General features: G+C 44.0%; 1 protein-coding gene across 7 annotated transcripts in view; it reads left to right on the top strand.

Moving 5' to 3' along the window:
* SLC16A12 (solute carrier family 16 member 12) overlaps positions 1-15,998 on the top strand; it is a 75,265-nt gene that overhangs the window by 42,510 nt on the left and 16,757 nt on the right. For 5 of the 7 annotated variants that reach the window (XM_034662920.1, XM_034662917.1, XM_002917292.4 and 2 more), the window contains one exon: positions 11,924-12,173. In XM_034662920.1, coding sequence (XP_034518811.1) covers positions 12,064-12,173 — 110 coding nt within the window. In that variant the 5' untranslated portion in view covers positions 11,924-12,063. Of the gene's footprint in view, positions 1-8,566; positions 8,750-9,696; positions 9,847-11,923; positions 12,174-15,998 lie in introns of those variants that run through there. The other 2 variants (XM_034662918.1, XM_034662921.1) reach the window with 2 other exon arrangements.

The following is a 15,998-nucleotide window of genomic DNA, read 5'->3' as shown; positions in this document are numbered from 1 at the left end:
CAGGCTCCCCGCTGAGCAGGGAGCCCAATGCGGGGGCTCAATCCCAGGACCTGAGCAGAAGGCAGACGCTTAACTGACTGAGCCACCTAGGTGTCTCGTTATATATTTTATTAATCAACAAATGACATTAAAAATATAACTGTTGCCATGTTTGGCTAAGGAAACACTTTATTTATTTACTTTTAGGAAATATTTAAAAATGTATAGAGCGAACTCACATGTGAAAAAGTTCGTTGGGAACTACTTCCAAGGCTTTTGTTGTGAAAATTCACCAAACTTTTCCCTGGGTCCAAAATTAGGGGGGAGTAGAATGGGACGGGTTCAGTTCTAACTATTTCTACCAGGGTAGAGACAAAGACAACCACCCACATCTTGAAAGAATTTTTGTAAAATCATTTCGAAGTTTTTCATTTCCAGAAAGAAATTCCGGTGCTCGGTCTTGCACTTAAGAGTACACCACGTTCTCGGCCTTGGCAACACCTTGTCCTTTGTGTGACCTACCGTGGCTCAAGCCGTGAGCGGAGTCTACAGAGCGCAAAAATAAACATCTCTAAGGGCCTGTGGAATTTGATGGCCTGTGCAACGTGGGCCAGACAGTGGGCCAAGCGCCAGGCTCTGTAGGTGAGCCCTGCAGCAACCCGTGTGCATTTTTAGCCACTCTCTTGGTCCCCAGAAAGGCCAAGCCGTGATTAGAAGCTTGGGATTATTAGCCCCACACCCCCTCCCTTTTTCAGGGAGAGGAGAGGCACTGAGAATGGAGTTAATAATTGATCACATCTGGGGCGCCTGGGTGGCACAGTCGTTAAGCGTCTGCCTTCGGCTCAGGGCGTGATCCCGGCGTTATGGGATCGAGCCCCACATCAGGCTCTTCTGCTATGAGCCTGCTTCTTCCTCTCCCACTCCCCCTGCTTGTGTTCCCTCTCTCGCTGGCTGGCTGTCTCTGTCAAATAAATAAAATCTTTAAAAAAAAATTGATCACATCTAGGTGAGGAAGCCTCCATAAAATCCCAGTAGTGTGGGGCACAGGGAGCTTCTGGGTTGGGGAGTACGTAGAGGTATGGGGAAAGTGTCATACCCACACAGGGCATGGAAGTCCCGTGGCCCTGCTCACATACCTTGCTCTGCACACCTCTGGTATCTAGATGTCCATCTGTATCCTTTATCATAGGCTTTCATAGTAAACTGGTAAACATGAGTGTTTCCCTGAGTTCTGTGAGCCGCTCTAGCAAATTAGTGGAACCCAGGGAAGAGGTCATTGGCACCACTGACCTATCGTTTGTTGGTCAGAAGCTCAGATGATACCCTAGGCATGTGACTGGTGTCCAAAGGTGGTGGGGGGAAGGACAGTCTTTTGGGACTGAGCCCTTAACCTGTGGGCTCTGACACTTTCTCTGGGTAGAATGTCAGAATTGAGTTGAATTCTTGGACACCCTGCTGATGTCCCAGAATTGCTTCTTGGTGTGGAGGTGACCAGAAGTGTCAGAAGTGAAGTGTTTTGTGTGAGCCATAAAGGAGATTCATGGGAGAGAAACACATAGTAGGGAAGAACTGGATTTTCCCTACACAAGAAGGAAAAATCTGAGTTTTTCCATCATACTGGCAGTGAAGTTATGTTTGCAGGTTTGGCCTGGTCTGGGGGCAGGGCCTGGCCATGCTGGTGTATTCAGTGAGATACATTCACTTAAGGCTCTGTTACCCAGATGCTGTGAAGGCTGGTCAGTCTGGCTTGACAGTGGATAAAAACAGCAAAGAACAGATGGGTAATTTCTTGCCCCATCCCTCAACCTCCCTATACCCCTTTCCCATGTGATTTGAGAAGACATCCATAACTCGAGAATTGGGGATGTTCGTTCCCTAAATGTCTGTTGAGTGCCTGTTGTCTTCCAGGCAGTATCTGAGGCATGAGAAGCATCATGGGTCCCCCGCTCTTAGGGATCTCACACTCCGTGCAGACCTGAGTTCTGCCTGAACTGGCTTTCAAACACCAGTTCTCCCCCAACGCCGCATGACTTGAGGGGTTTACTTCGAGCCAACTGAAATATTTGACTGGTTGCCTCTCCCATTGCCACAACATGGCGGTAGCCGTGATTATAGAGTGAGGAAAATGTTGTGGTATAGACAGGCAGCACTGTTCTTCAATAAAAGGCTCTCTGTGCCCTAACAGAAAGACTCTGTGCGATGCATCTCAAGCCCCAAGGTTCTCCTCTGCAGCCACAAGGCCTCGACAGAACATATTCTGACCTAATAATTACATACGCTGTAAGAGTGCAAAATTAGAATTGAAGACCTCTGCAAGGCCACAGAGTTAGACACAGGAATTTCTTCACGGAGCCACACAAATGTGGGGTACCAGCTTCATCCCAGACACCGTGAAAGGCGCAGGCATCCCTGACTGCATATTGTATTTTTTATCAGAGAGGGCTCCAGCCCAGGCCTCTCACTTCTGTTACGTGTACTTCCAAAGAGGAGAGACGAGAGCTCCATCATGACAGAAAACGGAAGTTGGGGGCAAGCTCCTGGTTATGAATTAAACTGTCAACAAACTATCAGATGCAGCAGCAAGCATTTTTCTGATGTTGCCTAGACTCAGCAGCTCTGCGGGGTAGGAGCTGGCAGTAGGGGAAAGAAGGTGCTTTCTATGCTCTGTGTCTTACGTGAATCACAGGTCGTACCTTTTTCTCCTTCTCTTGGCCCAAATACCATGTAAATTGCTCTGTTGTTTATTCTAGGTCTTATGTAAAGTGTTCCTGTCCCCAGAGTCTCACGCCCAGCGTTGGAACTCAGGCAGCTTCATGACCAGAAGTCAGTGTTTCAGTTTAGTGCTCGAAGGCGCCCAACAGACACCCCCAAATTTCTGGATGAAGTCGGTAGTTATTTATTCCCTTGTTAGCAGGATCCGTGGGAGGACTAAGCAGAGAGAAGCAGAAAGGAAAGGGGAACAAAAAGCAAATCACTAGTTTTTCTTTACCGAGAACAATATTATTTTTCGTAGCACATGTGTAACCATTGAGCAACAAAAATAAATAAATCCATATGCAGTAGAAGGCATCCCTAAGACCCAGAGACTCCAAATGGAAAAAACAGCTGGCTCCCCTGGCCGGAGACTGTGCAAACCCAAGCAGACAGAGGAGTTTCTTTCACGTCCCTCCACATTGAGTCCTTTTCAGAGCTTGTGCTCGCCCCAGGCTACAAGTCTGTAAGGCTAGCTAGAACACTGCTCCACCGCTCTAAAGGCCCTGCAGAAAAGTGTTGGAATGCTTTCCTAGGGCACTTGGAACATTGCCCCGTGGGGCACGTGGTGTCCTCTGGGATTCGTAGCCTTTGAAAGTATCAATCAATTTGGATAGATTTGACATCTTCCATGGCATAAACATGGTATCTCTCTCTCTCTCTCTCTTACACATTTATAAATTTCTCTTAGCACTGTCTTGTAGTTTTTAGTGTAAAAAGAATGCAAATATTATGTTAAGTCTATTCCTGGGCATTTCGTGGTTTGAGATGCTACCATGAAGTGGTATTTTTAAATTTAAATTTGTAATCGCTCACCACTAATATATGGAACTATATTTGACTACACAAGAAAAAATAACAAATTCTGGTCCATCAAAATTAATAGCTTCTGTTTTTCAGAATGTATCACTAAGAAATGAAGGGGCAAGCCATGGAATGGGAGAAAATATTTGTAATCCATGTCTACAAAGGACTTGTAGCTACAATATTCAGGAATTGTTATAGCTCAATAAAAGACAGACAATCCCCCCAAAATGTGCCTGAGATTTGAATAGACAAAAGAAGATGTATGAAGAGTTAATAAGTACATGAAAAAAATGGTTAACATTCTTAGTCATCAGGGAAGCACAAATTAAAATTACACTGAAAATCCATTATGCAATGGACCAACTGGACCTCTAATCTATTACTCATCATATCGTGTAGCCATTTTAAAAAACAGTCTGGGAGTTTCTTCTAAAGTTAAATATATACTTACAATATGACTCAGCAGTTTCATTCCTACATATTTACTCAAGAGAATGAAAATAGATGTCCATGAAAAGACGTGTATATGGATGCCACAGAAGCTTTGTTCATAATGGTCTAAAACTGGAAAGGACCCTAATGTCCATCAGCAGCTGAATACAGAAATAAATGGCAGTAGATGCATAATACAGATTACTATTCAGCAATAAAAAGGAATCTACAGGTCACACAACATCCTAGATGAATCTCAAAACATTATCATGATTGAAAGAATCTGGAAACAAAGTAGTCCACATCATGTGATTCCATCTTTATGGAATTCTTGGCTGACAAAACTAATCTGTATTGGACAGAAGGCAAATCAGTGGCAGCATAGTGCTGAGGTCGGTGGAGATCGACTGCAAAGGAGCGTGGGGGAATGTTGGGGGTGAGGAGAATGTTTCTACCTTGGTTGTGGTGGATGCGGTTACTGAGTGTATACATTGTCAAAAGTCATCGAAACATAGACTTAAAACTGCGTGTGTATACATTATATCTCAGTTTTAAAAAGTTTCTGGCTGTCTTTGCCAGTTTAAAGTACTCGTTTTCATCTTAGCTCAGTCTTTTTGGATCAGTATTCAGCTACATCCAGGGTTAATCTTTAAGTAAGTGTTGTTTCTCCTTTCTGTGGTATTTATCCCTCTGTCTCCTTTCTGCCTGTCCGGCTTAGGGAGAACTCATGTGTCCTCCTGGTAAGGGTGGCCGAGGTGGTTGGCATGCAGGTCCCTCCCTGAGTTCTCATTGGCCTAAGCAGAACTTTCCTTAGTGTCAGTGCCTCGGCATTCTGCTGGTGACACTCATCTTGCTGGGCTCTAGGAATTGGCTTCTATCCTCACTGTGTACTGTGCTGATGTGTCTGCTGCTTCTGGTTCATACGGTCTCTATGGTCAGGACTTGGGGGAATTCCTACCTTTCTTGTTGTAGTTCTTCTTGAAGATCAGCGATGACTTCCATTTGGCTCAGACTATTTCCCCTTTGCCACAGCCCTGCCTCTCATCTCTTAGATGTATTCCATGTCTCCATGGAGAATGTAGGAGAGCTCCAGGATCACTCCTGTATCACATGGGAGTGAGGGACAGACACTGGACCCCGTCTCTGGCTTTCTGTCTGCCCAGGTGCATCACGGCCAAGGGCCCCCAATGAAGTAGGGTCTGTCTACAGTTACCCACAGGATTCATAGCACAAACCTCCTTATTGCAACTCCTTCCCCCAAATACCCAGTTCCTAATTCTTCACCATCCCATTTATGTCCCCCCGGTCAAGACTCAAGAGAATCAGAAGTGCAGTCCTGAAAGAGCTCATTGCTCTTCCTTTTAAAAAACCTTTCACCCTTCCTCTCTGGGCAGGCTTCAACTCTCCCTTCATGTGGTAGAAACTTCCCCTATAACACAGTCCTGATTCCTCGGTTATGAATGAATTTATTATGGATGGGACTCGTTGTTTCTTACAGCAACCAACTTCTTGGCTTAGCCTTAATGATAGAAGGGGGCCAGTGAGAGAAAACCGGCTTGCTAACAAAAGGTAATAAACACCTCAAGAGATACTCCAAAAATACTATCTGCAGTACAGGTATATTTTAGAAATGCCTCAAAAAAGAGAGAGACTGGCAAATTTCATGATTCTTAAGTGACAACAGAGTAGAACGATCAGTTTCCTGAGAAGGGCCTGGTCGACCAGGTGACTCACTTTTGAGGGAAGAGATACCTAATCATCAGTCTCCTGGTCTGAAGGATAAATGGTAATTCAGCTCCCTGGCTTTTTTATAGATTAGGAAGTGGCAGCAGAGAGGAGGTGATCTGCACAGGGTCACACAACTACCTCGTGTCACTTAGACCGAACGGTCTTAATTCCCGCTCTTGATATCTTTCTCCCACACACCTCTATTTGTTTCGTGGCTGCAAAGCAATTTATAAAGAAGGATACAGCTAAAGGTTAAGGCACCGGAAGTAAAAGGGAATGGAGGAAGGAAAGAGCGAGAAAGACAGCGTTGGGAGCCCTAACAAAGCAAGTGGTTCCAGGACCACTGCGGACTTTTCTCTAGCAGCACACTGACTGTCATAGGTCTTCTACTGACAGAAGAGATCACTTCAGAAAACTTCACCCAGGACAACATGAAAGATTTGCCCCACAAACGCAGTGCTTTCCTGGAAAGTTATTGACTGTTAGCAAGAATTCTTTGCAAATGGTTAGATTTTTTAAAAATGTTTTATTTATTTATTTATTTGAGAGAGAGAGAGAAAGAGAGCATGAGCAGAGGGGAGGGACAGAGGGCAGAGGGAGAAGCAGTTTCCCCACTGAGCAGGGAGCCTGACAAGGGGCTCGATCCCAGGATCCTGAGATCATGACCTGAGCTGAGATCAAGGGTCAGATGCTTAACCAACTGAACTACCCAGATGCCCCAGAGATAATTTCACATTTATAGAAAAGTTGTAAGAGTAAGAATAGTATAAAAACTTTTAGAAAGATTTTACTTATTTATTTGAGAGAGAGAGTGAGTGAGAGAGAAAGCACAAATGGGGGAAGGGGCAGAGGGAGGAGGGGAAGAAGACTCCCTGCTGAGCAGGGAGCCCGAAGCAGGGCTCGATCCCAGGACCCCAGGACCCCAGGACCCCAGGACCATGACCTGAGCTGAAGGAAGACACTTAACCAACTGAGCCACTCAGGCTCCCCTGCAAATGGTTAGATTTTTTTAAAGCAAGGAGGACAAAGTGAAATTGAGCATATATCCTAATTTATACTATTAAAAGTAACCTTAGGGGAACATCATGGTATAGAGCCTCTCTTGCTCCAAAAAGATTTTCCCGAAACCAGAATGAGATGCAGAATGCAATTCTATTTTAGTGGTTGGATGTAAACATGAAATAAATTAGAGGCTGATCAGTAAAATGAAGACTCTCGTGATGGTAACGTGCTTCCTTTGCATATAGTTTTAGGTATACTATCAACTCAGTAAAGGACTTTTTCCTTATATTTGCGGCTCATCAGGGCAGTTAATTATGTATAAGAATGCGCAGGCCGATATTCTAGGGGAACCGCAGGCTGCTCCAAAATCTCTAGGAAACTAGGTTAGCCTTGTCCAACCTGTGTGTTTCTTCTGAATACATAGAAATCTATTAAATGACCTGTTTTGAAAGAAACACAGGTTGTTTGGGGGGCAGTACACCCTTGTGTTAACCTGTGGGCTTCCTCCCCCTTCCTTCTGTCCTGATCACTCACACGAGTGGGTGCTCAAGCTTTGCCATTGATTGTGTGGCTTGTTGACAGCAATGCCCAATAGCCGTTTGGAAATCTGGAGGGTGGATGGGCAAGCGCACTGTGCAAAATCTGCCAGGCTCTCCCTCCACCTGTATCTCCATGTTGCGCTGCCGGGTGAGTCCCTTCATTCCTCTGGGCTTCAGCTCCATCCTCGTGAACGGGAGAAAACAGGGCCCGTCTCTGAGGCTTGTGAGGCTCAAGTGGGTCTGTTCGTGAGGAATTATTCATCATGGTACCGCATCCTGATGCTTTCAAAGCCGCTTCTCCCACCCCGGAACCCTGTGAGAATGTTCCCGGCTCTGTGCTTTTACCCAGGTTGACTTTAGCTTACAACAGACCTCTGCTCCCGGTGCTGTCAGCCCTGCGCGGCTTGGACTCTTGCAATTGTGTTTTTTGGAGAGATCTGCACAAATTGGTTCTTAACTCATAAGATGTGGGAATGCCAGAGAGAGGCGTTCAACTAAAACAAATGAAAATGGAATCATCTGGAGACACAAGAGGCGAAGGAAAAGTTAATGATGCTTAAGATTTTTGTAATGAGACGGAACATTTTATTTTGCCGGGGGCTTGTTACGTACATCACGTCCTCTACTAAACAATCACCTAATTTTCACTGTGTTGTTTCAATAAGTGATATGGTGCTTTCTAGTCCTTGAGACACTATACAAAGGAAATGTCTGTGGTCATATTTACATCCAGGAGTAGACCTGATCTAAGAAAGCTGTATATAAAATGGTATTGAATACAATTTTGAAAATGATTCCTAACGATTATACCAGCTGTGTACCTTTTTGCATCATCTTTGCAACTGTATACCTTTTTGCATATCCTTCTGTTCTTTGTGCTGGTTGCAAGTATACAACGTCTATGTAAGTTTTACCTAGCTTGTCCTGACAGTGTGCACACAGTTTTAGAGACTTCCTTTCACATTAAGGTGGCATCGTAGATGTTTTCCCATGTTACAATAATATCTTCTTGTTTATGGTTTTAAAGGATTGGATACTGTTCCATTTGTTCATGTGTCATAACGCTCGAAACACTTCCCAGTTGCTGGGCACCTAAGCTGTCTCTGTGTCATATATTATTCATAATGCAACTATTATTGTCCACCCCTAGTGGCCATCTTCCCTTAAATTGTTTTCCTAGGATAACTTCCCAGCGATGAGATTACTGTTCAAAGAATTTGAATAACTTTCTAATTCTCGTTCTGTTGCACTATATTTCACTGCCTGTTTCAGCATTTTTTTTTTTTTTTAAGATTTATTTGACGCAGAGAGAGAGCACAGGCAGGGGGAGCTGCAGGCAGAGAGAGAGCGAGAAGCAGGCTCCGCGCTGAGCAGGGAGCCCAATGCGGGGCTCGATCCCAGGACTGCAGGACCATGACCTGAGCCACCCAGGCGCCCCTGGTTCAGCATTCTTGAACAGCCCTGGGCAGCACTGACTGAGGACGGTCCGGATACTGGACATTTATGTGTTGGTGGGTTTACAGTCTTCATTCGGAAAACAGCTTAACCTTGGAGTTATTTTAATGGAAAAACTACAAAGAGGCTAGAACTAAGCCCAGGCCCAGAGCTTTCTGAGCTTTGGCTGTTTTACTTGTACAATTGATTCCACCATTTCGTGACACCTGGCACCCAATTATGTCTAAGTAGTGAGCTATTTCACTGTGTGTGTGTGTGCGCGCGCGCGTGCGCACAGGTGTGGGTAGAACTTCAAATGCTGGCGACGTTGAAATCGTGAGAGGGAGCGCGAGACATAAGCATCCCATGAATGTGACTCACATCTGGCCCTTCAAGAAACTCTGACTTACGGCAACACGGTATCGGCAAAAGTAGAGAAGCTATTGCTTGCAGGGGCCTGTCCAGTGTTGGGTATGAGTGAGACCGCGGGGTTGGACAGGACAGGAGGTCAGGGACAGGGTGGAGTGGGGGGTACAGGCCTGATCCAGGAATGTGCTGCTCCTTCACTCGAGCGCTGACAGCTGCCGCAAGGGAATGCCTGCCCGGTGTCTCTGCCACTTCCACTTTCTCAAGAGAATTGGGAGATCTAAAGTCCATTTGGGTTATTATAACAAAACTACTCTAGACTAGATGGCTTAGATAACAAACCTTTATTTCTCAGAGTTCTGGAGGTGGGAAGTTCAAGGTCAAGGTGCTAGCGGAATTGGTTTTGGGTGAGAGCCCATCTCCTTGCTCCTAGACAGCCTTCTTCATGCTGTGTCCTCATAGGGCAGAAGGGGTAAGGAGCTCTTGGGGAAAGGAATGAATCCCATTCTCTATCTTTGCTCTGTATTTTGCTCACTGAACTCACAGGTTGCCAGTTTGTTCTGGCGGCTTTTTTTTTTTAATAAAGATTTTATTTATTTATTTGACAGAGATAGAGACAGCCAGCGAGAGAGGGAACACAAGCAGGGGAAGTGGGAGAGGAAGAAGCAGTCTCCTAGCGGAGAAGCCTGATGTGGGGCTCCATCCCAGAACGCCGGGATCACGCCCTGAGCCGAGGGCAGACGCTTAACGACTGTGCCACCCAGGCGCCCCCATGTTCTGGCAGCTTTAAAGATTGCAAGATTCCACTGTGAGCTATTTTCTTAAAAAAAAAAATGTGGTTTTAAAGTTAAAACAATTTGTATTTATTTGGTTTGCCCATAATTTACCAAGTGGTACATAGCCTGTGCTCCAAATAATCCATGCTTTGTCATATTTGAAATCATGTTTTATTGAATTAATATTACCTCAGATTTCGTCTGGTGGTCATAACCAAGTTGTACCAACAACTGAGTGATTGACTCCATCCAGTGGAAAAAAGGATCTGTCAAAACTCTTATCTCTGTGCCTTAAATAATTCATCCCTTAAAGTAATTCAGAAACCTGTTTGTTACGCTAAAGAATGCTTTAAGGAGCACCTTATATCATAGTTTCTGTGGGGTCAGAATCCAGGATGGCTTAACAGGGTCCTCGGCTCAGGATGTCACAGGCTGCGGTCACAATGTCAGCCAAGCTCACCAGGAAAGAGTCTGCTTCTAAGCTTGCTTGAGATGTTGTGGCAGAATTTGTTTCCATTTTGCGGTAGGACTGAGAATTTCAGCTTTTTGCTGTCTCCTGGAGGCTGTCCTCAGCTCCCATAGGCTGCCCACAGTCCCCTCCACGTGGCCCCCTCCATAGGCAGTGTGCAATATGGCAGCTTCTTCTTCAAGGCCAGCAGGAGAGTGAGAGCAAGTTTTCTAGCACGACTGAGTGTTACATAACATGACATAATCATGGGATTCATGTCCTGTCACTTGTGCCCTACTCTGGTTAGGAGCAAGTCTCAGGTCCCACCCACACTCAAGGGGAGGGATTATACACAGTTGAGAACAGCAGGAGGCGGGACCATAGGAGTACCTGAGTGTCTGCCCACCGTAAGGATTCCTGGAGCCCTGAAATCTGCCTGGCACCTAGTAGTCACTCAGTAAGTGCCGGTAGTTGAATGAATTAATGTTGCAGATATTACTTCTTCGAATCATGTATTGCTGATGTTTTTTTCGCAAGTCTGTGGTTTATCATTTGGCTTTATTTATTACATCTTGTGTAATGTAGAAGTGTTAAATCTTAATTTAGATGAATCAACCAAAATTTCCTCTTGGTTTGTTACATTACCTTACATCTCAGAGAGTCCTTCTCCTATCGAGAGATCAGATAAATATTTGCCTATATTTTCATCTAGATTTTTAATGATTTTTTTTTTTTTTGCATTTAACTCTGACCTATCCAGAAGGTTAAGAACTAGGGGGAGAGTTGTAACATGATATAGTGAGTAATCCTTTTTTCTCCACCAATCTTTGCTACCTTATTTAGCTATATTGAATCATTATGTACTCGCTGCTGGGCTCTCTGTTCTGGTTCATTTATTTGTCATTCTCTTCTTTCCTTCATCACACTTAAAAAATGATAGCATTGAAGAAGAAATTTAAAAAAATAAAAATAAATAAAAATTATAGCATTGCTAGTGACCAATGCCAGAGAAGTTACTATCAGACTCATTCAGTGCCATAAGTAGGACATGGTCTAAGCTGTTGTAACAGAGAGGCTCCAAAATACAGAGGCTCAAATAAGATGGAAGCTTTTTGGTATTTTGTATAACAGGGTAGAGGTCTGTAAAGTCTGGAGCTGGAGAGGCAGCCCTTCTCCACTGTCACCTGGGGGACCCAGGCTCCTTCTGCCCTGTAGCTCCGCCAGCCCCCTGGGTGCTGTCCTGGTCTGTGTGGGTAAAGCTGTCTCACCCCCATATCCATGCTCGTCTGTGGGGAAGGGGGTGGTGGAAGTCCTGGGAAAGCGCCTCTGTCTTTGAGCTCATGAGCCACAATTGGCTCATCGCTTTTTCTTCCATCCCTTTTATTTAGACTAAACCATGTTGCCACATCTACCTGCAAGAGAAGCTAGGAAATATGGTATCAAACTGGGTGGACATGGATTTGGCTAAATAATGGGAGGATCTCTTACTAAAAAGAAGAAGAATGGGTACCAAGGACAACTAATGGTCTTTGCCTCAGTCCAGCATCCATAGTTACAGATAATCATATTTAACAGGAAAGTAATGATCATTTTTGTCAAGTGAAAAATCAACCTTTGGATATGACAGTAAAATATAAATATGTCCTGATTTTTGATTTTAGATGGCTGGTAACCTATGTGCCAGGTAGCATTCTCTGCCGATCTTGAATGCCAATCGGAAGTCACTGGACGGCAAACTTCTTCCAGGATCATAACTGGGCTATTGGAGTAACTCGAAAAGGAAGAAAAAAGAATTGAAGCCATGGCAAAAGGAACTAGAGTTCGGTCCAGCTCTCCTCCAGATGGAGGCTGGGGCTGGATGATTGTGGCTGGCTGTTTCCTCGTTACCATCTGCACCCGGGCGGTCACCAGGTACGGGGCATTCTCTTCTTCATTGATTAAGATGATCTGGCTTGTCTTTTCTTCTAAGTCTGCTTCATTCTATTTCTAAAACTGTCATTGTGAAAATATCTGTGTGTATGCATGATGTGTGTGTATGTGTGTGTGTGTGTTTCCTTTGTTTGGATGTCTTTTCCTCTGCAAGGAATGTGATTTTCTGACACTTGAAAGTCCTGGATAGTGGGTCTTCTATAATATCTGGCACATAAACCTGGAGTGTTAGGACATTTCTAGACTAAATGTTATGGCTATTCTAGCCATTTGTTTTCATAAGCAGCTCATCCCAGAAAAGAAAAATACGTAAGGTCACAACAATCCTTGAAAACCTCTTGACTCACCAGATACTGAACCGTTAGAAGCTTAAAACCTAGAATTTAAATTCTCCTGCTTCATTTGACACTTGGCTGTGGTGCTGGAGGCTAAGTTCTAGGTTGAAGGAAAGTAACAGCAGAAGTACAGGCTTCTCTCATTCTCGCTTGTTCATTTCTCCTCTCTTTCTTTTATTCAAGGGTGTAGTGTTAAATATGCTTAAGTTACACCCGTATACGTTGAGACTCATTCATCTTATTTATATTTGGAATAAGTACATGCTTGAAATCTGCATATGCTGGCTCTTTCCTCTACATGTGCTTTCATTCAAGCGGAACACCTTGTTGCTCTTCTCTGGCAGTGACCTTTAGCAGTGAAAGAAAGTAATTTGCACTAAAAACTTTAATTGGATGACATCCTCAATAAAAGCATTGATGTTTCCCCCCATAACAATACATAATGCAGGAAAGAAGCAGGGTATTTGTTTTTACTACCATAAGGGTTGGTTGATTATGTATCATTTAAAAAATTATAGATTCATTTAAAATAATGTGATTGGTATTGAGTCTGAATTTTCTTCCACCGGTATCATGGATCTTGTGTTCTGGCTGTGAGGAGTAATAGAGTTAAAAAGGAATCTCTTGGTTCTTACATGTGGAAGCTTCCATCATTTCCATGACGGGAAAATTCTGGAAATAAGTTCAGTGCTTTATAAGAAAGGCTCAGTTTATTTTTTGGGTAGTGGAGTCTTCATGACCCAGGTTAGGCAGAATAGGCTTATTTACCCCCCTTGCAGTAGATTAGGACACTGATGCTCAGAAAGGTTAAGTGCCTTACCTTCAGTTTTGGTCTGCTAGGACAGAACTGGACTGGATTCTAGTTGTTGTGTTTTGGTTTGGTTTGGTCCGGTTTTTTTACTTCTTAGCTTGTGTATTTACCATCACATGTGCACACATAATCCGTTGACTCCTTCCAGCACAAACCAGGTGTTTCCCCATCCTGTTATTTCTCATATATGCACCACACTGCTGTCGGATCTTCCATAAACATGTGTATATCCCACACATATCCTCTCTCGGTGCCTTTGCATCGCGAGAAGTGACTTTGCGTCAATCTTCACCTTCGTTCTGTTCCAAGAGGTAGGCACTTTGAGGAAGCTCTGTGGCCAGTTCCTCGTCCCCTCAAACACTCTGCACCTTCTCCCCTAGAACAGCATAGTCTAACCAGATGTAGGTTTTTTAAAAATTGCCTGGGTGATGGCGTCATTATCTTAAGGTAGGCTGCTTCCTAATCTCTGTAGGGTTGTCACGTCAGTGATGAGAAGTCATAGTGCCAGGGGACAGTGCTTCTAAATTCTTCTTCCAGAGGCTCTCTACTCTCCCTGTCCTGTTGCTAACGAGTCATGAGAGTGGTCACCCCCAATTCATATACGAACAACTTCACCTTAAGGCTGGGAGACATGTGGCTTCTTTGAGTGCTGTCCTCTGGAACTATGGAAATTAGCTGGGGGAGGTGTCTGTAGAAAATTGAGGACCTACATCAAGGACACTAATTTGCTGATGCTTTTTAGTGCTTGTTTAGCATCTTGTGTGGCTTGTCTTGTTTGGCAGGACGCTGAATCTCAGTTTTTTCTCGGTCACAGTGGAATTGCCAGTGGAACCCATGACTGTCACCAAGGGCTGAAAGTCTTGCATATTGTTTTTAGATTGTACCCTTAAGTTTTCAACTTCAATTTAATAGAAATCAGGTCCACTAATATATAACTATGCATTCATTGAGGACAAGGCTCCATCTAGGTGCTTCCAAAAACACTGAGACCTTGGAACACCACCCAGTAGGCTCAGGCGCAAATAACTGAAATACAAATCAAAATGTGCCAAGTATACATCAGGTAAAAACAGAGTGTAAAATAATACTGGTGAGAGAGGGGTTCATTCTGACGTGGCAGTTCAGAGCAGGGTTTCTAGAGAAGTTGTCCCTGGAGTGAAGTCTTAGAGAATGGGTAGTCTTTGGCCAGGAAGAAACGAAAAGAGAAAGAGGTTTCCATCTGCATCAGATCCATGCGCTTCTCTGCTAGTCACTTTGTGATCACCGTGGCAGCCCCCATTCCGGAACTGCCAAGGGTTTAGCCTGAAACCAGAACAGGGTTGTGGCTGGTGGTGAAGACCTATTATCAGAGATTAATGGGAGAGGCTGAGAGGGGCATAGCTGAGCGGAATTAAGCTCAGAGGAGAAAAGTGTGAAGACACAGCCAGCACTGGAGCTCACTGTCATGAACACGCAGCGGCCAAGCAGACTGGAGATAGGGCCAAGGAAAGCAGCCACGGGGTGACTTGTCCGTGCAGAGGGTCAGTGCCTGTTGTGCAAATAAGTCTTTTTTTATTTTTTCCTGTTTAAACTGTATACTTAAAAATTAAACCATGGGGGGGGCACCTGGGTGGCTCAGTTGGTTAAGCATTTGCCTTCGGCTCAGATCATGGTCTCAGGGTCCTGGGAATAAGGCTCCTAGCTCAGTGGGGAGTCTGCTTGTCTCTCCCCCTCCCGCTCTGCTCCTGCCCTGGCTCTCTTTCTCTCTCTCTTTCTCTCTCTCCCTCTTTCTAAAATAAATAAATGAATCTTTTTTAAAAAATATTTTATTTACTTATTTGACAGAGAGAGTGCAAGAACAAGCAGGGGGAGCGGCAGGCAGAGGGAGAAGCAGGCTCCCTGTGGAGCAGGGATCCCACCTCGGGACTCGAGCCCACGATGCTTAACCGACTCCTAAATGAACAAATCTTAAAAAAAAAATTAAACCATACATCCGGGTGGTAAAAATTTGAATACAGAGATACATAAAATAGTCTTTTTCTCCTCACTTCTTGAATGCCAGTTTCACTGCCCAAAGTTAAGCTTGTTAATAGTTTCTTCAGACCTGTCCAAAAAAAATTTTAAGAACTTATATCCATATATAAAGCATATTCTTTTCATATTATACACACTGTTTTGAACTTTTTTTTGGCTTACTAATACCTCTTGGAGATATTTCCATATCAGCCCATATGGCTCTACCTCACTGAAAAATAACTGCTTAAAATTCCATCACAAGGATGTGAGCATAATTTATTTAACATATTTTTATTGAAGGACTTTTGTATTTCTCCCTGGTTTTTGCTTTACAAACAATGCTACCATCATGACCCAGGCCACTTTAAAATCATATTTTAGCTCTTGCCTTGTAACTGCTGATGCTGCCTTACATGTGAAATTTACATAAAGCTTGAAGTTGTGCAGGCTATTAAAGCCGTCATTCTTATTTATTTTATCTCTCTGTTTGTTAATGTGTGTTGATTGCTTATTTTTTTCTTCAAGATAGTGTATTAGCAAACACATTCTCTATTTTAAGAATCATATTTCATTGGGGCGCCTGGGTGGCTCAGTGGTTAAGCGTCTGCCTTCGGCTCAGGGCGTGATCCTGGGCATTCCGGGATCGAGCCCCACATCAGGCTCCTC

This window comes from Ailuropoda melanoleuca, chromosome 6 (genome assembly GCF_002007445.2).
Source record: "Ailuropoda melanoleuca isolate Jingjing chromosome 6, ASM200744v2, whole genome shotgun sequence".
Classification (NCBI taxonomy): Eukaryota; Metazoa; Chordata; class Mammalia; order Carnivora; family Ursidae; genus Ailuropoda; species Ailuropoda melanoleuca.
The sequence above is the reverse complement of the archived record's forward strand: the minus strand, read 5'-3'. Positions and strand labels throughout refer to the sequence as shown.